General features: G+C 36.5%; 1 protein-coding gene across 2 annotated transcripts in view; it reads right to left on the bottom strand.

Annotated features, from left to right (window-relative positions):
* Nucleotides 1-23,850, bottom strand: part of DCP2 (decapping mRNA 2) — a 42,134-nt gene that overhangs the window by 3,641 nt on the left and 14,643 nt on the right. The window contains exons 3-9 of one of the 2 annotated variants that reach the window (XM_019727793.3): nucleotides 20,879-21,006; nucleotides 20,359-20,457; nucleotides 9,477-9,629; nucleotides 9,243-9,355; nucleotides 9,035-9,142; nucleotides 6,999-7,134; nucleotides 214-309 (exon numbers count right to left, since the gene is read on the bottom strand). In XM_019727793.3, coding sequence (XP_019583352.1) covers nucleotides 214-309; nucleotides 6,999-7,134; nucleotides 9,035-9,142; nucleotides 9,243-9,355; nucleotides 9,477-9,629; nucleotides 20,359-20,457; nucleotides 20,879-21,006 — 833 coding nt within the window. The remainder of the gene's footprint in view (nucleotides 1-213; nucleotides 310-6,998; nucleotides 7,135-9,034; nucleotides 9,143-9,242; nucleotides 9,356-9,476; nucleotides 9,630-20,358; nucleotides 20,458-20,878; nucleotides 21,007-23,850) is intronic. The other variant, XM_019727794.3, reaches the window with a different exon arrangement.

Genomic DNA, 23,850 nt, shown 5'->3' with positions numbered 1-23,850 from the left:
TCACATAAAAAAAACAAAGTTTAAATGTACGATTCAATGTTACACATCTGTAACAGAAAGCAGCCAAACAGATTTTTCATGGATGAACTACACAATTTCACTCCATAAAAATCCTGTCGATAACAATTTGATGTGCCCTGACAATGCCCCGCCCCACTCTAGAGAACTAAAAAGGGTGAACTGCATTCACAGTATGAGAGGTGTAACTCTTACCATCAAGGGATTCTGCTGCTTGACCCCATTTGTTCTTTTCTTTTGATTAGGTGAGTCTTGATACTGTTTTCTGCCATTTCCTCTCATACTTTGATTCTGTGTTTGCAATAAGAAAAAATAAAATGTAAATCTTTACATAAATTATATTACATAAATATAATGTAATAGGACAAAAGAATATATACCCTTATGAATCTGTTTAATGGATGAATCAGAGTTTAGCAAAGCACCCCCCCACCCCAAATCTTCCTAAAACATTAGGGAACCACACCATACTGGTATTTTTTCTTATAGACGATAGTGTTTCACAAAGCAAGGTCCCTAGAAATCTTTCCACATCTCTTGCCTTATCCCTATTTCTGCTTTTTGTTTTCAATGCATGAGTTAAAAACAATGGGAGGAGGACAGGAACAAGTTTGAAAACCTATGTGACTATCAAAGAAAACCTCTGTGAGGAAACGCCGAAGCACACTGACCACAGCTCTCAGAGCAGGGAACATGCAGATGTGATCAATTGTTACCCTATAATCTACTTTAAATTATTAGTAAGCATTTTGAAATTAATATTCTCTTTTTATAAAACATACGTAAGATTGGGTTTTTCAAATTTGCGCCATTATCTCTAACTTTATCCCTAAAACCTAAAAATGCAGTAGCTGACATCCTGCTATTATACTGTTTTAAAATGAGTTTTCTTACAAAAAATTTCTAAGTTTAACTTATAATACAGTTTTAAACATTAATTTATCCTTAGAGGTCTTGAAAGAACAGTTCTTCAAGAGGACTGGCTAAAACAATGTGCATAAAATAATAACTTTATTATTATTTAGAAACATAAAAATACATTTATTTATTTATATTCCGTCTACCTACAGAAAAAAATAAGCAATTCCTAAAATAGCTTGAAACAAGAAGTTAAACTAAATAAAGAATAGTAGGGAAATAAGGGCTTTAGAAACTCATTGTATCACATAATTTTAATTCAATTCCATCCTGCTCTTCCTGGTATTTATTTTTTATTGTGGTACAATGTACATAAAATTTACCACTTTAACCACTTGTAAGTGTACAATTCAGCAGCACTAAGTATAGTTACAATGTTGTACAACCATCACCAGTATCCACCTCCAGAATTTCTGTCATCATCCCAAACAGAAACTTTGTACTCTTTAAGTAACTTCACATTCCTCCCCACCCCTCTTCCCTCAGCCCTGGTAACCTCAAATTAATTTCTGTCTCTATGAATCTATCTACAGTGGTACCTTGGTTTTCTAACAGACTCTATTCCGGAAGGCTGTTCGAGTTCTGAAACGTTCGAAAACCAAGGCACGGTTTCCCCATAAAAAGTAATGCAAAATGGATTAATCCATTCCAGACCTTTAAAATCAACGCCTAAAATTGCAAATTTAGCATGAATTTTGCTATCTAATGATACCATAGATCCATAATATTTACGGCGTTCCTAAACCGAAATGTTCATCAACGGAGACGTTCACAAACCGAGGTACTACTGTATTCTAGATACTTTATATAAGAGGAATCATACAATATTTGTCCTTTTGTGTGGCTTATTTCACTTACCACGTGTTTAAAGTTCATCCATATTGCAGCACGTACATGCAACAATTTCATTCCTTTTAAGGCTAAATAATATTCTGCTGTGTATATATATTTTATCCATTTATCTGTTGACAGACATGTGGGTTGTTTCCACCTTTTGACTACTGTAAATAATGCTACTATGAACACTTATATATGTGTCTGAGTCCCTCATGTGCTAGGAGCTAAGACCTCCATTTAGGATCTGTTGAGCCTCTGCTTTCAATTCTTCTGAGTATATACCTAAGGAGTGGAATTGCTGGTTTATGAAAAGTCATATGGTTTAACTTTTTGAGGAACCACCAAACTATTTTATGTGGCAGCTGCACCATTTTACGTTCCCACCAGCAATGCATGAGGGTTCCAATCTGTCTCCACATCCTCACCAACACTGGTTATCTTTCTTTTGCTGTTGTTGTTATATTCATTCTAATGGATATGAAGTAATATCTCACGGTGGTTTTGATTCACATTTCTCTCATAACAAATGATGTTGAGCATCTTTACATGTGCTTATTGGCCATTTGTATATTTTCTATGTAGAATTATCTACTGAAGTCATTTGCCCATTTTTTAATTGGGTTGTTTCTTTGTTGTTGAGTTAGGAAGTTATATATATATATATATATATATATATATATATATATATATATATATATATTTATATTTATATTTATATTTATATTTATATTTATATTTATATTTATATTTATATTTATATATATTCTGGAAATTAATCCATTATCAAATACGTGATTTGCAAATACAGTCTCCCATTCTGTGGGTTGTCTTTTCACTCTTTTGATGGTGTCCTCTAATGCATAAAAGCTTTTAATTTTGATGGACCCAGTATATTTTTTTAAAAGAATGAAAATAAAAAGTGGCACCAAAATGGGTGGCTAGATAATAAAGGCAGACAATACCGAGGATTAGTAAGGATGTGTCACAACTGGAACTGTCATATATTTTGCTGAGGATATAAATTACTTGAGAATATTGTTTCTAGTGTATGCTCAAGAACATAGCATATTCAGTGACCCAACAATTCTACTATTGGTTATGTATACCAAAAGAACTGTGTATGTTCATCAAAGACATGCACAATATTCCTAACAGTACTGTTGTAAAAACCCCAAACTGAAAACAACCAAAAGTCCATTAAGAGAAGAACAGAGGACTTCTGGTGAAGATGGTCTCAGAGTAGTAAATGCTGTACTTGCTTCCTCCCATGACCACATCAAAACTACAACTAAATAGCATCAATAACCATCCCGAGAACCAGAAGCGGCCAGCTGAACAGAATCCCTATAACTAAGGATAGAAAGCAGCAGCGATGTCGAGACTGGTAGGAGGGGTGGAGATGTGGAACAGGCAGGTCCCACACCCTCTGAGTGGTGATTAAGAATCAGGAGGGACATCTCAGCTGCGGAGGTGTCTCCCCTGAGGAGCGAGCAGTCCCAGCCCCACACTAGGCTCCCCAGCACACCAGTGCCAGTAAGGAGTGCCTCCACCATATCTAGCTGTGAAAGCCAGAGACAGACAACAGGCTGCTAGAGACTGAGACACTGCAGATCTTAAAGGGCCTGAGCAGAGACTCACTCGCTTAGAGTTTCAACGCAGGGGCAGCAGTTCGAAAGCACCAGGGACATCCAGGAAGGAAATAAATTGAGTAGCTTCAGGGTGAGGGCTGGAGAGACAAGGGTGAGGGCAGCTCTCTCTGGGGACAGAAGTGCTAACAGACGCCACTGTTCCTCTTTTCTGAGCCCTCCCCCCACAAGCGCAGGCAGGTGCCACATCTCAGTACCCCATTAATCTGGCTAACACCACTCACCCCAGCCCAGGGGAATTCCAAGACCTTGCCCCACCCAACTTCCAAGCCCTGCCTGAACCTCTTTCAGCAGCTTTTCCACACAAGTCTAGGCTGCACTGTGGACTTTCCTAGAATCTCTCAAAGGTCCATAAACCCCAAACAAGCAGTGGCTGTCCTCGGTGTGCCCTGTGCCTCTTGTTAGTGCCCCCAGCCTGGCAGTAGTGGCAGCTGGCCTCGGTGTGCAGCTTAGCCAATCCCAGGCGCCTCCAAGCCCAGCACAGGCATCTACCAACACAGATCACTTTGTAGCTCCTACCAGATGGCACCGGGCTGGAAACAGGTAGTGGCTAATCTGTGCCTGCACCAGAGCCCTGCCCAAGAGGCCCCAGAACCAGCACACCTGTGGCCAGCTTCAGACCATAGCAGAGCACCACCAACCATCTCCACAAACAACACACCCACAGGGTGGTCTCAGTAGGCACCAGAGCCCTGCTAAAGTGAATCCCACTCCAATGGGTCAGCTCCCACACGACAGCTCATAAGCTGTAGTCACAGCCAGTCAGCCTGAAGGCCAATCCACCACTCATCTGCCAACAGCAAACAAGGCTCAACTCTAACAGGAAAGCACACAGAACCCACATAAGAAACACTCCTAGAGCACCCAGTACAGGTGACCAGGGAGACAGTGCCACAGGACACCTACTACATAAAGTCACCTTGCCAAGACTGGGAGATGTAACAGATCTGCCTAATACATAGAAATAAACATAGGAACACAGCCAAAATGAGGATACAAAGAAACATGTCCCAAATAAAAGAATAGAACAAAGCTCCAAAAAAAGAGAACTAAACAAAATGGAGACAAGCAATCTACCAGATGCAGAGTTCAAAACACTGGTTATGAGGATGCTCAATGAACTTAGGGAAAAAATAGATCTCAATGAGAATCACAATGGAAACATTAAAAAAAAAAAAAAAAAGAAAGAAAAAGAAAACATAAAAAAGAACCAGTCAGAGACGAAGGATACTATAACTGAAATGAAGAATCATTAGTGGAATCAACAACAGATTAAAGCAAAAAATCAAATCAGCAATTTGGAAGATAGCAGAAAACAATCAGGATAGCAAAAATAATTTTAAAAAAGGATAGTTTAAGGGACAACATCAAGCATAACAATATTAGCATCACAAGAAGAGAGAGAAGAGATTGAAAACCAATTTGAAGAAATGACAGAAAACTTCCCTGACCTAGTGAAGGGAATAGATATACCCTGTTTCCCCGAAAATAAGACATAGCCGGACAATCAGCTCTAATGCGTCTTTTTGAGCAAAAATTAATATAAGACCTGATATTGTATTATATATATTATACATATATTATATTATATTACATTATACCCTGTCTTATATAAGACCCAGTCTTATAGTAAAATAAGTAAAATTTATAATACCAGGTCTTATATTAATTTTTTCTCCAAAAGACACATTAGAGCTGACTGTCCCGCTAGGTATTATTTTCGGAGAAACACGGTACAAGTCCAGGAAGTACAGAGAACCCCAAACAAAACGAACCCAGAGGCCCACACCAAGACATATAATTAAAACACCAAAGATTTAAGACAAAGAGAGAATCTTAAAAGCAGCAAGAGAAAAGCAGTTAGTTACCTACAAGGGAGCTCCCACAAGACTATCAGCTGATTCCTCAACAGAAACTGTAGGCCAGAAGGGACTGGTACAAAATATTCAAAGTGATGAAAAGCAAGGACCTACAACCAAGATTACTCTATCCAGCAAAGCTATCATTTAGAATCGAAGGACAGATAAAGAGCTTCCCAGACAAGGAAAACACTGAATGAGCTCAACACCAAGCCAATATTACAAGAAATGTTAAAGAGACTTCTTTAAGGAATAAATAAATAAATAAATAAATAAATAAATAAACATCACAAGAAAAAAAATGTTCGATGACAAAGGCAAACATAACAAAAACAGTGGATCAACCAACATTAAAGCTAGTACAAAGGTTAAAAGGCAAAAGTAGGAACATCACGTGTAATTACAAGAGTAAATTAAAGGATACAAACACACACAAAAGAAGTTAAAAACAAACATGGAAGGGATGAGTAAAAATGGTTGTGATTTTAGAATATTTTTGAACTTAAGTGACCATCAACTTAAAATACACTGCTATAAACATAGCTAGGTAGATAAAGAACCTGGTAACCACAAACCAAAAATCTATGATACAAGAAATAGAAAGCCAATATATGGTGATGGAAAGAGAACTGCCTCTGGGTGGTGAACACACAATGTGATATATAGATGATGTACTGCAGATTGTACACCTGAAATCCATGTAACTTTACTAACAGTTGTCACCCCAATAAACTTAAAAAAACACACAAAGGAATCCAAATACAACACTATAGAAAATCATCAACATACAAAAGAGAGCAAGAGACTAAGAAAGGAACAGAGAAGGACTACAAAAAAATCAGAAAATAATAAAATTGCAAAAACTACATACCATACCTATCAATAATTACTTTAAATGTAAATGGATGAAATACTCCAATCAAAAGACAACTGGATGTGGTAAGATGTGATACATATATACAACGGCATATTGCTCAGCCATAAAAAAGGAATGAACTCATCATTTGCAATTACATGAATGGATCTAGAGGGTATCATGCCAAGTGAAATAAGTCAGACTGAGAAAGACAAACACCGTTAAGATTTTGCTTATATGTGGAATCTAAAGAACAAAACAGAAACAAACTCAGAGACACAGAGAACATTTTGATGATTGCCAGACTGGGGGTGACGAGGGGGTTTTGGGGCTGGGTGAAAAGAGAGGGATTAAGAAGTACAAATTGCCAGTTATAAAAACAGTCACGAAGATTTAAAGTACAAAATAGGGAATAAAATCAATAATATTATAATTACTATATATGGCGTCAAATGGGTATTAGACTTACCAGGGTGATTACTTCATAAGTTATATAAATACCTAATCACTATGTTAGTTTCAGGTGTACAAAATTGTATGTCAACTGTAACTGAAAACTAAGAAATAAAGAGTAGAATGGATAGTGTTATAATCATACACTAGAATAAAATACACCAATGAATCTTTCACTAATAGCAAATACCAAAGTCAGATGTCAATTCCTATTACTTACTACACTGGATTTACAGCAAACTATAAAGTTTGAGGAGTCTCACCCCTGCTTTACATCACAAGTCAGGAACACAGGAGCCTTTGATCAACAATACAGAGCTCTAGAAATGTTAATTTGCAATTCTTCAATTCAGATACATTTCAAAGTCAAATGACCTGAAGTTGTGAAAAGTTTAAATGTGTATCACTCACCTTTGCTTTTAAAAGGTCAGACATTTCAGAATGATTATTATATGGCTTTTGCTGCAATGGTTGCCTGTGCTTTACCCACTGGTCACCAGGAGAACCTTCAGGAAATAACTGCTGACTGTGGCGGAATTTGGTTCGACTATACCAAGATTTAAAAAAATAAAAATAAGATCAGAAAATTTTCACTTAGAGTTCTTCCTACACCTCAATAGTTTACCACACAGACTACAAATTTTACTTTGCTATTTATTGTCTATATCCTTTTACTGGAATGTGAGTTCCATGAGGGCAGGGGCTCATCTGCTTTGTTCACTATCCCCAGCAAGCAGCAGAGTACCGGGTGTTCAGTATTTCTTGAATGAATTAATAGTCTGTTATTTTTAATCCCACACTTTTCTAAACTATCCACACCACCTCCTCCCTACAAGTGATTATACTTTTAAAAATGTGAAGAAAATAATTCTTCCGAAATTTAGTTGAAACAAACAAATATAACTGGATTTTCCTCCTTAATAGGCAGACAACTCATATTCTTACTAGGATGTTTAAAGTATAGAATTTGATCCTGTACATGTCATTTACGGACCCCATCCATGCTGGAAGAGAATATGAAAAATTAAGCTATATTTTAAAGCAAAAATATAAGGGACCTAAGACAATGGATGAGCAAATTAAAAATTCAGTCTCAAATTCTTATGCAAAAAGCATGCAACTGTAAGACTGTACTCATGCAACAGTTTGAGAAATATCATTCTATAGTACCACTTACATGTATAATACAGTCCAGAATCACTAATCCCAAGGGCTGTATTAGGATTGTTTCTAAATATTTCAGAGTTCTTCCCCTTTCCCATTTAAAAATTACAATAAAATTACAGCCCCTCTACTCTTTCTTTAGACAAAATTTAGATATTTCCTCCACCCATCACCACAGGCATTAGTCCATATACTTAAAACACACACTATTCTCTCTAAGAAACCTGAATTTGGTTAAGAAGTTGGTTTATTATTTCCTTATTCTAGTCTCTAAGACCATAAACCTTAAGACTAAAAAATATGAGAATTACATCACCCTATGGTAGATAGATTTTCCCAAACATGCAGTCATACAATTTTTTTTCAAGTACTATTTCCTAACTTTTTAGTGTCTGTTTCTTTTTAATCTTGGCTGCATTCCTGTCTACTTTACTTTTTCTATACTGTTTCACTTATGTCTAGTGGTATATAATTTGGTAATCATCATAATTCTGAGGCAGAAAGGACTCCTAATACATTTAGTCCAAGCTCCTGTATTCATAAAACCCAACTAAAATGGAATATTCTCTATGTATTTAAAAAATATTGACAGATGTGGTTTACTCTTATTTAATTTTTAAAGCTCTAGAATAAAAACAGTACATCTAAATTAGAGAAAATGTAAAAAGAACTATCTCTGAACCTAATATAGGCAAAGGTCTAGCAAGCTGATGACAAATACATATGCTCATTTAACAAAATTACTTAGCCTGCTCTGTAACTGTGGTTTAGATACTATTAAGTGCCAACCGAGAAAACGTTCTTTATGGTTCATATCCATGTAACAGTCACTCTTTATGATACTAGGGAAAGAAGGAAGTCCACCCCCCTCTTCACAGTTCTTTCTGAACAAATGATACCTCAGCATCCTTCATCTCCCTACACAAAACCAGACCTCAATATATCCTCAATATGAGAACAGAGAACAGCAGTATAAACATAGATTTTTCTCTTCTTTCTTCCTTTCTGTCTATCTATCTACTCAATCTATCTAAAGTATTGGTACTCTCTTGTGTACACTTTTTAAAAATGTACCTGAAGCTCCTTTCTAACTCCAGTTAACCTTTTTAATCTCATCAAAAACCCTTTAAAAAAAAAAAAAAAAAATCTTCTACTATCAGAGAGACCAGTAACAAAATAGTTACCTATAAAACAAATCCAATAGCTCTGCAAATTTTAGAAGCAAAATGCTACTGTATTAAAAACTATTAGAAAGTCAGAATCCTATGAACATATTTCTTCACCTCAATTTTTCCACCGTGGGTTTAGCTGGTGTGCTACTAGCTGAGGAAAATCCATTGTCACTGTCTGAGGAATCTCCAAATCTTCGAGAAAGCCAGTCCCTTAACGGTCTACGGAAACATTAAGAATTCACTTTTAAAACTTGGCTATATAAAGAAACTTACAATCAACAATTATGAAGGTTAGCTTTGTATTTCAATATGAACATACCTGATAAAAGGAATAGCCATAAAAAATTTGTTAGGTGCCAAACCAAGTTTGGATTTTGGGGTCATATCATTTCTATGACAGGGCAATTTCTCTATGGAGAACCACTCAATGTTCTGAAACAAATGAAAATAATTCATTTAGTTAATTATTTATCAAGGAGTTTCTAAAAGCAATTTCCTACTTCATTCAATTGGGCTACTGTCCAGCAACCTGAAAATACTTTCAATTACATACCCGAATTTCTCTTCTGGTTTTTGGATTAAATTTTGTGTCTCTTGGAACTCCTGGAATGATGTACAAACGAGCAAGCTGGTCATTGATTCGAAGTTCAATGTAATCATCCTTACAAATATAATCTTTGATATCAAAACCAGTTTCTTCAAAGACCTGGAAGTAACAAATTTGGATGATGATTTTCAATTTTTGCTGTCAGACCTCCAGAGTTCATTAAAATGTATTTCAAAGGCAAAAATTCAGAAATATGCAGGCAATTAAAGGCATGAAAACAGGAGTCAAGAAATCCGATTATACCCAGTGTCTAGCTCTGGCTCTGCCTCTACTGACCTGTTCCACTATGGAGAAACCTCTTTATATACCTGAGCCTCAGTTTCTTCACCTATTCAATGAAGGGACATGAGTGATATAGTGATTTACAGTAAGAAATATATATTTGGTCTTTGTCTCCCCTTTCTGGTACACAGGTTCTAAATCCCTTGGAAGTTCCTAAGTGATAAGATCAACAAAGGTGCTTTTTATTAGGTTAGTGAAGTGGCTTTTGGAACAAACCTGAGAATCAGGGCTGGCTGCCAGGAAAACCAACCATGTGAGAAGATTGGGACCCTCCAGGGAGGGGAGACAGGCCAGAGATTGGGCTCAACAGCAAATGGCCAATGACTTACACTACCAGGCCTCAGTCATGAAGCCTCCATAAAAACCAGAAAGAACAGAGTTCCGAGAGCTTCCAGGTTGGTGGACACGCAGAGATTTGGAGAGAGTGGTGCTCTAGGAGAAAGCATGGAAGCTCCGAGCCCTTTCCCGGTAGCGTGCCCTATGCATCTCTGCCATCTCGCTGTTCCGGGAGTTATATCCTTTTCTAATTAACCAGTAATCTGTAAGTAAAATGTTCCTCTGAACTCAAGGAAGGGGTTCACTGGAACTTTCAACCTCTAGCCAGCCGGTCAGAAGCACAGGTGACAGATAACCTGGACTGGAGACTGGCAGGTGAATTGAAGGCAGTCTTGTAGGACTGAGCTCTTCACCTGTCCTGATCTGATGCTACCTCAGGTATCTAGTGTGACTTGAGCTGACTTGTAGGAAACCCACCTGGTATCTAAAACTTCTTACTGGTGTGGGGAAGTCCCCACATACACATTGTAACTGGCTCTAGAAACCTTAAGATGTTAAGAGTGCCTCAGTGGTTCCCAATCTGTGGAAGTGCATCACTGGGGACCACAGGTGGACTTTAGTCACAGCATCCATGACTCTGTATGTATACCAAGCTAGACTAAAAAATGTCTTACCCAAATAAAACTATTTTCAAACATGAACACTGGATTGTGGTTTATACTAACATTTAAATGGACCAATTCCAAAAGTACAGCTACAACCACATTGGTGGAAGTTTGTAAATGCAAAAGAATTGAAAAGTAGTGCACTGGATTAATGGTTCTAAAACTCCCTTTCCTCAGGACTGCCTCAAAGGCTGGGAGGAAGAACTGGGAGAACATAAATATCAGGAATTAATGTTACATCTAGCCTTCACCTTTTCTTTCAACCAAACAAGCTATGCTTAATCTGATTAACATACTGGGTTTCTGTTTAAAGTAAAAACCACTGGTCTCTTCTTGCCTTAAAGTTCTCCTTCAAGTAACATTTGTATTACTCTGACAACGTCCTTACTCATTTCACCTCCAAAATCAAAAAGGCTTTGGACTCTCAGTGGCTAAAAACCCCTGTGCATTTTTCATGCAGCAGCTCCTCCCCCTCCCTCTGGTTTCAGCATCTCCCCATCAATCAGCGGGACATTAGAACACATGCACAGGCCTGAATCTGTCCCAAGGCACAGGTGTGGAGGAGATATTTCTACCCATTCCTTTCCCTCATTCTCTGGTCTCTTCCCTCTTTCCCTTGTCAGTTCATGTACACCTTCCTACCTCACTAAGGGCAAATCTAGTCTTCTCTCAAGCACGTGTAGTCTATGACTCCCAAGCTAAGTTCCTCCATGACACCTAGCTCATTTCTATCACAATTTCTGTATTCTCCTAAGTATGCTCAATTTTTTGTTCCTAATTTTAAGAAGTAGGTTGAACATATTCACTTGAAAATTGTTCAATGGTATACAGAAAAGGAAAGACATTATTTGTATTTCCTATTTTAGAAATGGCAAACCAGGTAAGTACATGTGTGACATTGGAAAAAAGTTCTCATTTCTTTATTTCTATATCTGGCATTGTAGGTATACATGGAAATAGTCTATGGTAGAGGTGATCACTGACATTCAAACATAGCAAAACAATACACCTTTTCCAAAATGAAACTCTGAAGGCTCAGTGAGAGGTTTCATGGTTTCCCACTTCCCCAAATCTTAACATTTATATACAAATACAATGTAATTAAAACATTAATCGTCGGATTTATTTCACAACTCATGTACGGTATCTGAATATTCCCATTAGAGTAAAAACTGAGATGCTTTGGTTTTCATTTTCTTAGATCTACTCTACTGCTTAAACAGAGCTTTAAAATGTTTTCTATTATAAATCAATCTTGATGGATATTAGATTTATAACCATTAAGACTGATTTACCTAAAAATTTACACATCAGTGACATAGAAAATTATTTCTCTTTGTGAAAGGCCCCATTAAGAGAGTCAAAAGACGTAAACCAGAGGACATTCACAATACCCTCAAATCCAGAGTATATTAAAAAGTCCTATATATCAATAAGACAAGTAACCCAACTTTAAAAACATGGATAACATTTAAGTGGGTACTTAATAAAAGAGGACATTCAAATAGCCAATAAAAATATGACAATGTGCTCAACATCATTAAACTTCAGGAAAATTCAAAATTAAACACAATGATAAACCATTACATTCCCCTAAGCGTGACTAAAATTTTTTAAATGAGATATAATTAACATGACATTATATTAGTTGCAGGTATACAACCTAATGATTCTATATTTGTATACACTGCAAAATAGCCGTAAGATTTTTTTCAGTTTTATTGATGTAACTGACATACATCACCATGTAAGTTTAAGATGTACGACATAAGGGTTTGACTTACATATACTGTGAAATAATTACCACAGTAAGTTGAGTTAGCATCCATCTATCTCATACAGATACAATAAAAAGCAAACAAAAATTTTTTTGTCACGAAAACTCTTAGGACCTACTCTCAACTACTTTCCTATATGCATCACACAACAGTGCTAACTACTAGTCGTCATGTTGTACATCACACCGCTAGTACTTATTTATCTTATAAATGTAAGTTCAAAACTGCCCACCTCTGGTAACCACAAATCTGATCTCTTTTTTAATGCTTTTTTTTTTCCAGATTCTACAAACAGGTGACCACTGAGCAGTTGAAAATCCACATATAACTTTTGACTCCCTCAAAACTTAATTTTCCCTCAGTATCCATGGGGGATTCAATCCAGGACCTCCACAACTCCACAGATACCAATATCTGCAGATGCTCAAGTCCCCTACATAAAATGACATGGAACAGTGCATAGTTGGCCCTCCCTATCCGCAGATTCCCAACCGCAGACTAAAACCAGTACAGGTTATTTACTGAAAAACATCTGCGTGTAAGTGGACCCACAGTTCAAACACTGTTATTCAAGGGTCAGCTAAGTAAGATAATACAGTATTTGTCTTTCTCTGACAGATATCTTCTCAAGGTATGTTTTCATTTCCTTTTGATATATTCCCAGAAGTGGAATTGCCAGATCATCAGGTAGCTCTATTTTTAATTTTCTGAGGAAACCTCATACTGTTTCCACAGCGCCTGCACCAGTTCACAATCCCACCAACAGTGCACAAGGGTTTCCTTTAGTCCACATCCTCACCAGCATTTATTATCTCATCTTTTTGATAATGGCCATTTTAACAGGTATGAGGTGATATCTCATTGTGGTTTTGATTTGCATTTCCCTTTTCATGTATCTGTTGACCATTTGTGCATCTTCTTTGGAAAAATATCTATTCAGGTCTTTTGCCAACTTTTAAATTGGATTTGTTTTTGATAAGTTCTATGATTTATTTATTTTGGTATTAACCCTTAAGAGATATAGTTTGCAAATATTTTCCCCATTCCGTACATTCTTTTTACTTTGTTTCTTTTGCTGTGCAGAAGCTTTTTAATTTGATATAGTCCCAGTTGTTTATTTTGTTACTTGTGCTTTAGGTGTCAAATTCAAAAAATCATTGCCAAGACCCATGTCAAGGGCTTTTTTCCTGTTTTCTTCTAGGAGTTTCATGGTCTCATGTGATACATTTAAGTCTTTAATCCATTTCAACTTTAATGAGTGATGTAAGATAGGAGTCTAGTTTCATTCTTTTACATGTGGATATCTAACTTTCCCAGCACCATTTACTAAAGAGACTGTCTTTTCTCCACTGAGTTTTCTTGGTTCAACTGTCAAGTATTAGCTGATTGTATATATGCTTATGCTTATTTCTGGGCTCCTGATTTGTTCCACTGATCTGTTTTTATTCCAGTACCATACTGTTTCGATTACTATAGCTTTATAGTACAGCTTGAAATCAGGAAGTGTGATGCCTTCCACTCTTCTTTTTGAGAATTGCTTTGATAAATCAGGACCTTTGGAGGTTCCATATAAATTTTAGGATTGTTTTTTCTACTTCTGTATAAAATGCCATTAGAATCTTGATACTCTTGATGGGAGGATTGCACTGAATCTATAAATGGCTTTGGTAGTTCTGACATTTTAGCAATGTTAATTCTTCCAATCCATTAACACAGAATAAATTCTTTTTAATTGATAATTCCATCTGTAGGCCAGAACTAAAACTCTCATATGGAGGTGGTGGGAATGTAAATTGATACAACCATGTGGAAAACTATTGGCAATACATATACAGCTTCCCCACGGTTCAATAAATCCACTCCTAGAGAAATGAGGCCTTCTTTACCTCAAAGACATGTACAAGAATATCTACAGCAGTATCAATCATAATAGCCAAAAACTGGACATAATCCAATGCATAAGAGAATGGATAAAGAATTGAATATTTATACACTGAACACTACACATTATACTGGAATACTACACAATAAATAACCAACTAATTATAAAAAAGAACCAACTACTGATACATGCAACAACATAGATGAGTCTCACAGGCATCATATTAAGCCACAGACACAAAACACACAGTTCTATTTATGGGAAGTACAAGAACAGGCAAAATTAATCAATGGAAGTAGAAATCAAAATAGTGGTTCCCTCCAGGAAATAAGGAAAAATGCAGGTACTGACTGAGAAGGGGTAAGAAAGAATCTTCTGAGGAAGTATTTTCTATCTGGGTGGTGGTTTCACAGGTCAATAAATATACAAAAATGAGTAAACTGCTAATATTAGCATACTTTGTTTTTATAAACAAAAAAGTTCAACAAAAAAGTTTAAAATCTAATTTATACATGGATCTTAATTTTATTTTTACTTATTCTCTTTAGCTCCCTTCTTTGAAAATACCTTATAATTAGAAATAAGTATACATACCTAGTCATGAAGTCTGTATAACTAGAAACTATGCTGAAAGCAAATTGTATAATCTAAGTTCCTTGTGAGCAAAGTCTGTTACCTTTGTGTTACAAACTGTACAGTGCATGAGCCTGGATAGGATACTGGATGGGGGAGGGGTGGAAACTGCTAAAAAGAACCATAAGGGTCAATCAGTAAATATGAGTATGAACTGTCCATGAGATAGATAACAGCACCTTCAATGTTACATTCCTGAATTTGATAATTACACTTCTGATTATATAAGAGAACATTAGTGCTTAAAATGTACATGTAGAAGTTAGTAAGGGGCATTCTGTCTATAATTTACTCCTAAATTATTCAACAATAATAAAAACCATACACACATATGTATCAAAAGTAATATAAAGCAAACATGGCAAAATACTAATGGGTGTTTATTCTTCGTATTAGTCTTACTATTTTTTCTCCATACTTGAAATTATCTCAATATTAATGCAAGTTTTAAGGAGTCACATGTAATTAATGTTTAGTTCTTTTTAGTGCATTCATTCAAACACATACTGTATGCTTAGTTAGTGACTGGAACTATCCTAGTCACTGACTTCAAAAATAAAACCAGAAAGCACTGCTTTTTAAAGAGTCAGTCTAAAAAGAAAAATGTAATTATAATATATGTGCCAAGAGGTAGTGGGTATTGTGGGGATACAGAATCAGGGTGCCTAACTCAGCCTGGGGTAGAAGTGAGGTGGGAGTTTTGAGTTGCCATGGTCACTTCTGGAAGGCTGTAATGGATAGCATTCCCCTTCTGCTGGACACACGTGAGCTAGAACTTACAAGATGAAGAGTCTGCCAGATAGGTAAGGACAAAAAGTATTCCATTTAGAGAGCTGGGAATGGCTACAGCTGAAAAAGTTTTGGGCGGAAGTGGTACAATATGAAGCAAAATGAAAAGGGCCACTGTGCTATCGCAGACAGCTTCAAATCCTCTACAACCAAACTTAGAACAAATACATCAAAGTAACATATAACCTCTCCATTCTAAAAGTGATAAAGATAGATTTGCCTCTAAAATTAGGTATTCATTCTCATCAAATATTTACCAAGAAAAAGTTTTAATAGCTCACTTTCGTTTGGAGACATCAAAGATAAAAATTTTAAAACCACACTTTCTGTGAATCAAATCCATTCCTGTATTATAACACATAGTTAATTTTCCTGGCACATGGAATAGCAGTAACTTCTCAAATGGTATCAGATAAAAATCCCTAACCAAGATTCAAAAATGTGCTACCCCAAAAGCATCGGCATAGACAGATGATGAAATCCTTTATGTCCTTTAAGCCTACAGGAAGAGGTAGAATAAGCCAACCAATAGTTCCTCTGTACAAATTCTGTGAAGATAAAATCTTATAAGCACATAGTCAGCTTCATTACAATCTTGTTTTACCATGTAAGTAACAATATGAAATCTTGAAACTTCAAGTGAACTGTGAAGTATCATTTGCTTGTTCTCAACAACAGTTGGTATTTCACCACAACTGACAACAAACATATACTGAGGTTATCCTAACATATCTTTTCCACAATATACAGAAAACATTTTTCATTTTTGTCCTAAATCTACTTCACTGAATAAAAGTGATCAGAAATAACCTGATTAACGAAGGTGAACCAAAAAGGTCAAAGAGAAGATTGGAAATTACTAATTAAGACGGTCCCTAGCCTTCTATTGACAACGAATCAAAGCTTGTCCCTGAGAAGCCTGCTCGCCACTGCTCCCTTCAGCTCAGCCCACATACACAGCCCTTATAGGATGTGTCAAATTCTGCTACAGCGTAACAAAACATCCCTGGACAGCCATACACAGTGAAATAATAACATTAGTACAACTATAATAACCCAAAATAAAATGTTATAACAACTAAATTGAAACATTAGCAACTTAAGGTTAAGTACTAATGGTAGAACAGCCTAACTTCAAAAAGTGCTTAAGGCATCAGCCTAAGTCTAACAAATGGCAGCTAAAAATTAGGACAAAATTTCTCCTACGTATTAGTCAATAAGGTGAAAATTAAAAGGAACACTGTGGTATTAACATAATCTCTGATAAAGAAAGGAATACCAATCTAGTTAACAACTAAGACGGAACACTGGTGGTTCCCGCCTCGCTCAGGGCCACTCCTGTAACACTGCAGCACCACCACGTGGCAGAGGACACATGCAACAGCAGCGCTACTCGGATACTTTCCTCACTCAAAAATAGCAACTGCTGTGGATTGATCAGTGTCCCTCCAAAATTCTTATGTTGAAGTCCTAACCCCCAGTGTGACTGTATTTGGAGTTAGGGCCTGTGAGAGGGTGACAAAGGGCTGGTGCCCTTACAAGAAGAGAAACTAGTGCTGTCTGCACTCACGCAGGCACCCAGGAAAGGCCACCCAAGCAGAGAGGAGGCTGCCATCTGCCAGCCAGGACGAGTCCTCACCAGGAATCAAACGGGCAGGCGCCCTGATCTGGGACTCCCAGCCTCCAGAGCTGCGAGAAGTGAACTGCTGGTGTTTAAGCCTCGCCGGCAGTGGTGCTTTGTTATGGCAGCCTGAGTACACTGATACAGCAACACTCCACCTTAACACCAAAACTTTTCTCTTTATGACAAAGGTAGTCATTTAAAAATCCGGAATAAAAGTCAAAGGCTTACCTTTAAAAATTTGAATTCAAAAATTTACAGAAATTAAAGTTAAGCTTTTTCTGACAAGGTCCTTTATCAGCTAAAAGAGGATGTTATTTAGATCAGAAAGGTCAGAAGTTAGGATCATTTATCAAAGGGAATTTTTTTCCCCTGAAATTAAGGGAATATGGTTTCTCAGAATGCCTATGCTTTCTTCAGAGCAAGACAAAAATTCTAAAACAAAACAAAAAATTTACATTGATCCCAATCAGAAAAGTGAGTTATTAGAAAATACATATACTTAAAAATCACAAATTCCTTGTTTTCATCTGTGCATGTGTGTGCTTAGAAATAGCCCCTTACATATATATATATATATTCCTTGACTGCCTAAATTGTAGTAGTCAAGAATACGGACTCCAGAGCCCAACTACCAGTGTTTACGTCCCTATTCAGCTGCTTTCTGAGACTTCGGGCATGTTTCTAAACTGCTCTACGTTTCCGTTCTTCACCTGGAAAATGGAGATAAGCTCCCATAATGTTGTATCCCTCCCCACAAGACTAGCTTCAGACCCTATCATCCACACTCCATTCTCCCACTTCCCATGCCCTAAGAATAAATTTTACTTAAGTTCTTACAAATTAGGGTAATCTATAGTCATTACTGAAATTAGCAGAACATGAACAAAACAACCTTTTATCTTAGTATCTCAGAGCAGAGAACAAACAAAATAAACCAAAGTGGCATCTGGATGCTTTAGTTCACAGGTTAACTTCCTCACTCTCTCACCCAAAATACCCTGTTTCTGCATCATCCTGACTCTTTACAATATAGCGTATAACATCAAATGGAGGCTTCTAGTGGAAGACACAGGTAGACCCCTTAGGATTGGGGTACTTCAGTTTTCCAAGTTTAGGTATTTGATTTCCTCCAAGTTCCTCCATGAAGATCCAATTACAGACACAGCTGATCTTAGCCTATTTAGCCTAAATTTCCGTTATCCCAGTTAATGGAGTGTCTTTTGTGGCCTTCTGACAACTATCTCACTGCTACAGCACTGGCCTAACTCCATGCACAGGACTACAGACCACGTCCTCTAAGTAGGATGCTACGGTTCCTATCTTGTCCTCCCCTTAGAAGTTAACAGGACTACAACATTTGAGGACATAAAAGGGAAGATTTTACAACTGCTCCATTTTGTCTCCTGCCATCATGATTAGTCAAGGTTCTTTGGAAAGCTGATAATGCTGCGGTAAACAGAAAACAGCAGGCAAAGAGGAAGACCAAATAGGAGATGGGCTGACTCCATGAAAGAAGCTATAGGCGTGAGTCTGCAGGAGCTGAGCAGGGCTGCTGAGGACAGGACACTACGGACATCACTCATTCATAGGGTCACCGGGAGTTGGAGCTGATTCAATCGCATGTAACACACACACACACACACACCCTACAGAAAGATAAGAGACAGCTCTGAAGAGGATGTGGCAATTCCTCATCTGCTTCCTAAACAGCTTTCAATTTTAAGGGGTATGCATCAACTTTCACTAACTTGTACGTAACGACTTTGTAAGTTGCTGCAAATACTTATTTAGGTAACCTGTTCCATACTGAATTTAAAATGCAGTCATTTTCAATTGCTTTTTAAATCCTATTCCAAAGTAAATAACCACTAACGGTTTATATGGTAAATAACCACTAATGGTTTATAATAATTACCTATTATCCCTCACTACCCAATCTTAAACGAGGTAGTGAACACTGCTACAGGAAACACTAAGTCAAAACCGGATAATAATAAATGACAAGGAATTCATAAATAAGAACATAGTGCACAATCTGTCACAAGGTGCTATACAATTAATGCCAAGCAAATGATAAAGACAACAGCTGCTATTCAAGTTCAGAGATAACTGAAGGAGAGAGCTAACTGGTTTCATTTAAAAATAAGTAAAATTTTAAGAATGAACTTTAGAAATTATTCACTCTAAACCTCATTTTACAAAGGAGAAACTCAGGTCTTGTATACAGAGCTAGTTGGTGGCAGCCCTTCAGAAAACAAGGGAAATTTGAGCTGGGTCTAGAAAGGTATCTAGATAGGATTTGAAAAGTCAGGAAGAGACGACTTTCCAGGTGGGGAAATGATATAAGCGAAGAGTTTAAAGGCTGAAACAAGCAGTCAAATTCCGGGTACAAAGAATAAACCCTTTGACTGCGAATAAAGATAAATTTAGGAAGGGCTAAATTTTTTGTTGGGAGTAGGGTTTCAATACTTAAAGGATTAAACTTCATCCAGTAGGTAGTGGGAAGCTAGAGTGGGTTTTAAGCAACAAATGTTAATTTCTTTAAAAAATCCAAATTCTGCACTTGTCCGGAAGCCAAGACTACACACATAAAACAAGGGTTATAACAGCCAAAATGTTTTTACCAATTGCATATCCAATTCTAAAAGGAAAGGTGAAGATATAAAAAAGAAAAAAAGTTAGAGATAATGGAATAAGAAATGGACAATGAAAGAAAATGGAAACAAGAGAATAAATGCTAGGGAGTTGTGAGCAAAAGAATCAACCGTTATATTATAAAAGATAAGTTATTTCACGTAATTAAGTTCTGGAAAGAGGTCCAAACAAGTCGCTATGGCTAAAAACACAATTCAAAGCATAACCACCAAATGTTACTATGTTTCAAACTGTAATAACTTACCTCTCTAGCAGCACAATCATGAGGAGCTTCTTCTTTGTTTACTTTTCCTTTTGGAAATCCCCAGCCTGATTTTGCTAGGTACCCCTGAACCAGTAGTACCTATAAAACAACCAGAGATTAAAATAAGTAACTTATTCTCCTTTCCCATGCTGCTTTCTAAGAGTCAAAGACGTTTTTCTCCTTACTTCAGGTAACTGTTATCACCAATAATTTTATAGAATACTTGGTTTAAATATTTTACATCAGTTTGAATATACTACTACTAGTGTGAAAGCATTCTGCCCATTTTAAAGTATTTTTTTCAACAAAGTAAAAGTGACACTTCTTTGCAATATACATCAACAAGTATAAAATATTAAGACACAATGCAGACAAAATATGCAAAATTTGACCTGTTAGCACTAAAAATGTAGTCTATTTTAATACTTCAATTCAGAACATTATAGAAATAACACATTTTATTAGGACGAAAACAGTTGATCACCATTTCATTAAAAATCTTTAATTTTATTACACTCACATTTTCAAGTGTCTCATCAAGAATAATTGCACCATATGTTGGTACTCCCATTTTATATTCCTTCCATTCATCCAAAACTTTTTCCACATCTTCACCTTGAGGCAGCAAAAATGGACAATGACTGAAGAGTATACATAGGGTTAAGGAAGTTAGTTTCTCCTTTAATACAGCTTGAGCACTTACATACAGAAAGAGATCTATTTAAAAGAACTGTATTTTCTATGAAATTACTCAAATCTTCACCTCATTTAAGTTTATCCCTCCTGTTTCTGTTTTTTCACATTTGTTTTCTCTTGATCAAGTCATTGCTAACTTCTGCATTTAGCCTAGACACAAATTAAGCAAGCTTTGCATATTCATGGTCTTGGATCCTGAGTTAACACAAATTCAGTACCATGTGAACACCTTACTTCTCATTAAGTCAGTCAAACTCATCAGATCAGGAGTCAACAGATACTGAAACCAGCAGCAAGAAACAAGTACAGTGCACATACACTGGTTAAGAGGGAGAAACTGTCAAAACAAGTTACAGTGGCAAACTGTGGGAAGCAGAACTGGGGATGAAGTATTACCACTCTACATGCTGTATTTCTTTACTATGTAGACGTATTGCTTTTACAATTAAAAATATTTTTAAGGTGAAGCTTATAGAAAAAGGTAAATCTGGGTATTAAGGAAAATCTAGCCTGTTTCAAAAGAAAACGGGCATGCCCCTCCCCAAAACTGGGCAGAGTAAAATAATTGTTTTTAAAAGTAAATAAAACCGGGCCGGCCCAGTGGCTCAGGCGGTTGGAGCTCTGTGCTCCTAACGCAGAAGGCTGCCGGTTTGATTCCCACATGGGCCAGTGGGCTCTCAACCACAAGGTTGCCAGTTCAATTCCTCAACTCCCGCAAGGGATGGAGGGCTGCGCCCCCTGCAACTAGCAACAGCCACTGGACCTGGAGCTGAGCTGCGCCCTCCACAACTAAGACTGAAAGGACAACAACTTGACTTGAAAAAAAGGCCTGGAAGTACACACTGTTCCCCAATAAGGTCCTGTTCCCCTTCCCCAATAAAAAACAAAAATATTCAACACTCATTAGTTATTTTAAAAAGGAAAAAAAAAAACCTTTCTTAAAAAAAAAGTAAATAAAACCTAACCCTGTGAAGTGTACGCTCAGGCTTCCAATACGCCGTGCTGCCAAATGCCTCATCACTATCCCACTGTTGTGAAAAGTGTGGGGAAAACTGTAATTTGATAGTGTTTCTCAAACCAAGGACATAAATCTTAAGGGTCCTCAAATCCTTTATGAAAACACATATTGTTTTCATTCTCATGTTAATCTAGAAACATGCAATATGAGCATATTTTTCACCATTTGGATGATCAAATATTAATGTATCAAGTATCATCACTTGATTTCAGAGACCACACTGGTACTAGTATTACTTTACCTGCTTTGGGCTACTAAAAACAGAAGCAATCTAAAATGCAAATGATGCATAAAAGTCAAATGACATTCGAATGTAACACAGAAGGGTTTTATAACAGAACAAAGAAAGGTGGTGGAAAAACTGGAGTACAAGCATGTCCAAACAACCTCAAAGAAGTCAGCATTATATTCACATTGCGGTTGGTGGTTTGATTTCAACAAAAACATCACAATAATTTCATTTTATGAAAATAAATTTTATATGTTCTACAGTTTTGTATTTAAAAATTCGTTTGGGTTTTATAGTTGTACTAAGAACTAAAGAGGCCCTCAAAAATTCCAAAGAAGTCAACCATCTATGACAACCTTGTAATTAAAAGACAAACACTAGGTTAATCTCAATATAATCATTCCATGCCTTCATTTGGGGAGGGAAAAAAGAAGGATCAAGTTTGGGTACAACATAACCATGTCATGAAGCCCTATGGATGCTAAGATTCTGACAGGTATTTTCCAATAAAAGTCTGGCTTCAGATGTTCAATAAAATCCCTTAAGTGTTTTAACGTTATCACAGATATTTTTTTAATCTAAGTATAAATTTTAAATAAATGGGTATTTTTCCATTAAAAATTTAACCATAGAGAAAAACAGAAAAATACCCCAGAAACAGAGATAATGACCAACAGTTCAGAGAGTAGGTACTTATCCAGTTTTTCTTTCTCTTCCTTCTGCCTATACTGTTCCTAATTAATTTCAAGGTGAATCAGTGTTCTCCTTTATCTACACATTAAACTACTTTAAAAAGAGTAGTAAAGATTTAGCAAGAGAAATTACATCCACTGACTTAACTCTGGAATCTATTTATACTCTTTATCCATTTTTTTCCTACCCCAAAACCATAAGAAAATAAGTGAGCTGGCTGAACCAACCATCTACAGTTCAAGATACACTTGGAATTAATGTTGAAAAGAACCTGTTAAGTATTTGGCTCAAGTCTACACAATTAGCAAGTAACAGAACCAAATCCAAAATGACATCAATTTCCCCACTGACAACTCTTCAATCCTCCTTCATACTTAATCGTACATAAAAGTAATTCAATTCAAACATGGAAGTGGAAAATTTTTAAATACCATTTTTATTTAATCAGATAATGTATTAATTCAAAAAACCCTACAACATGCACTGAGTAATTGTTAATTATCATTTCTAATTTTTACTGTTCTTAATTACTGATTTTCTTAATCTCCAAATCAAATTATTTTGAGTCTTGAATCTGGGGTACTGGGCCTTACACAGTAAGATAGATTACACTGATTAAACAATGTAAGAATTTTAAGCTTGTACACTTCTATTACATACATTTTCTCTTTTTTAAACAATTCTGTGTCTCCATCCAAAATTTTCCATCATCTTAGATGGTATCAATTACCTCAGATAGCTCGTTGCAAGCTCTAGCCTCAGTTCTTACGTTCCTTGTCTTTCCCATCCCCCGAATTCCAGGACCAATTCCCACACAACATTCTAGGACTTTCCATCACTAGAATTATTCTGGCAG

The sequence above is a fragment of the Rhinolophus sinicus genome, chromosome 3 (assembly GCF_057876585.1).
Source record: "Rhinolophus sinicus isolate RSI-liver-muscle chromosome 3, RSI-T2T, whole genome shotgun sequence".
Taxonomy (NCBI): Eukaryota; Metazoa; Chordata; class Mammalia; order Chiroptera; family Rhinolophidae; genus Rhinolophus; species Rhinolophus sinicus.
This window is presented reverse-complemented; position numbering and strand designations above follow the sequence as displayed.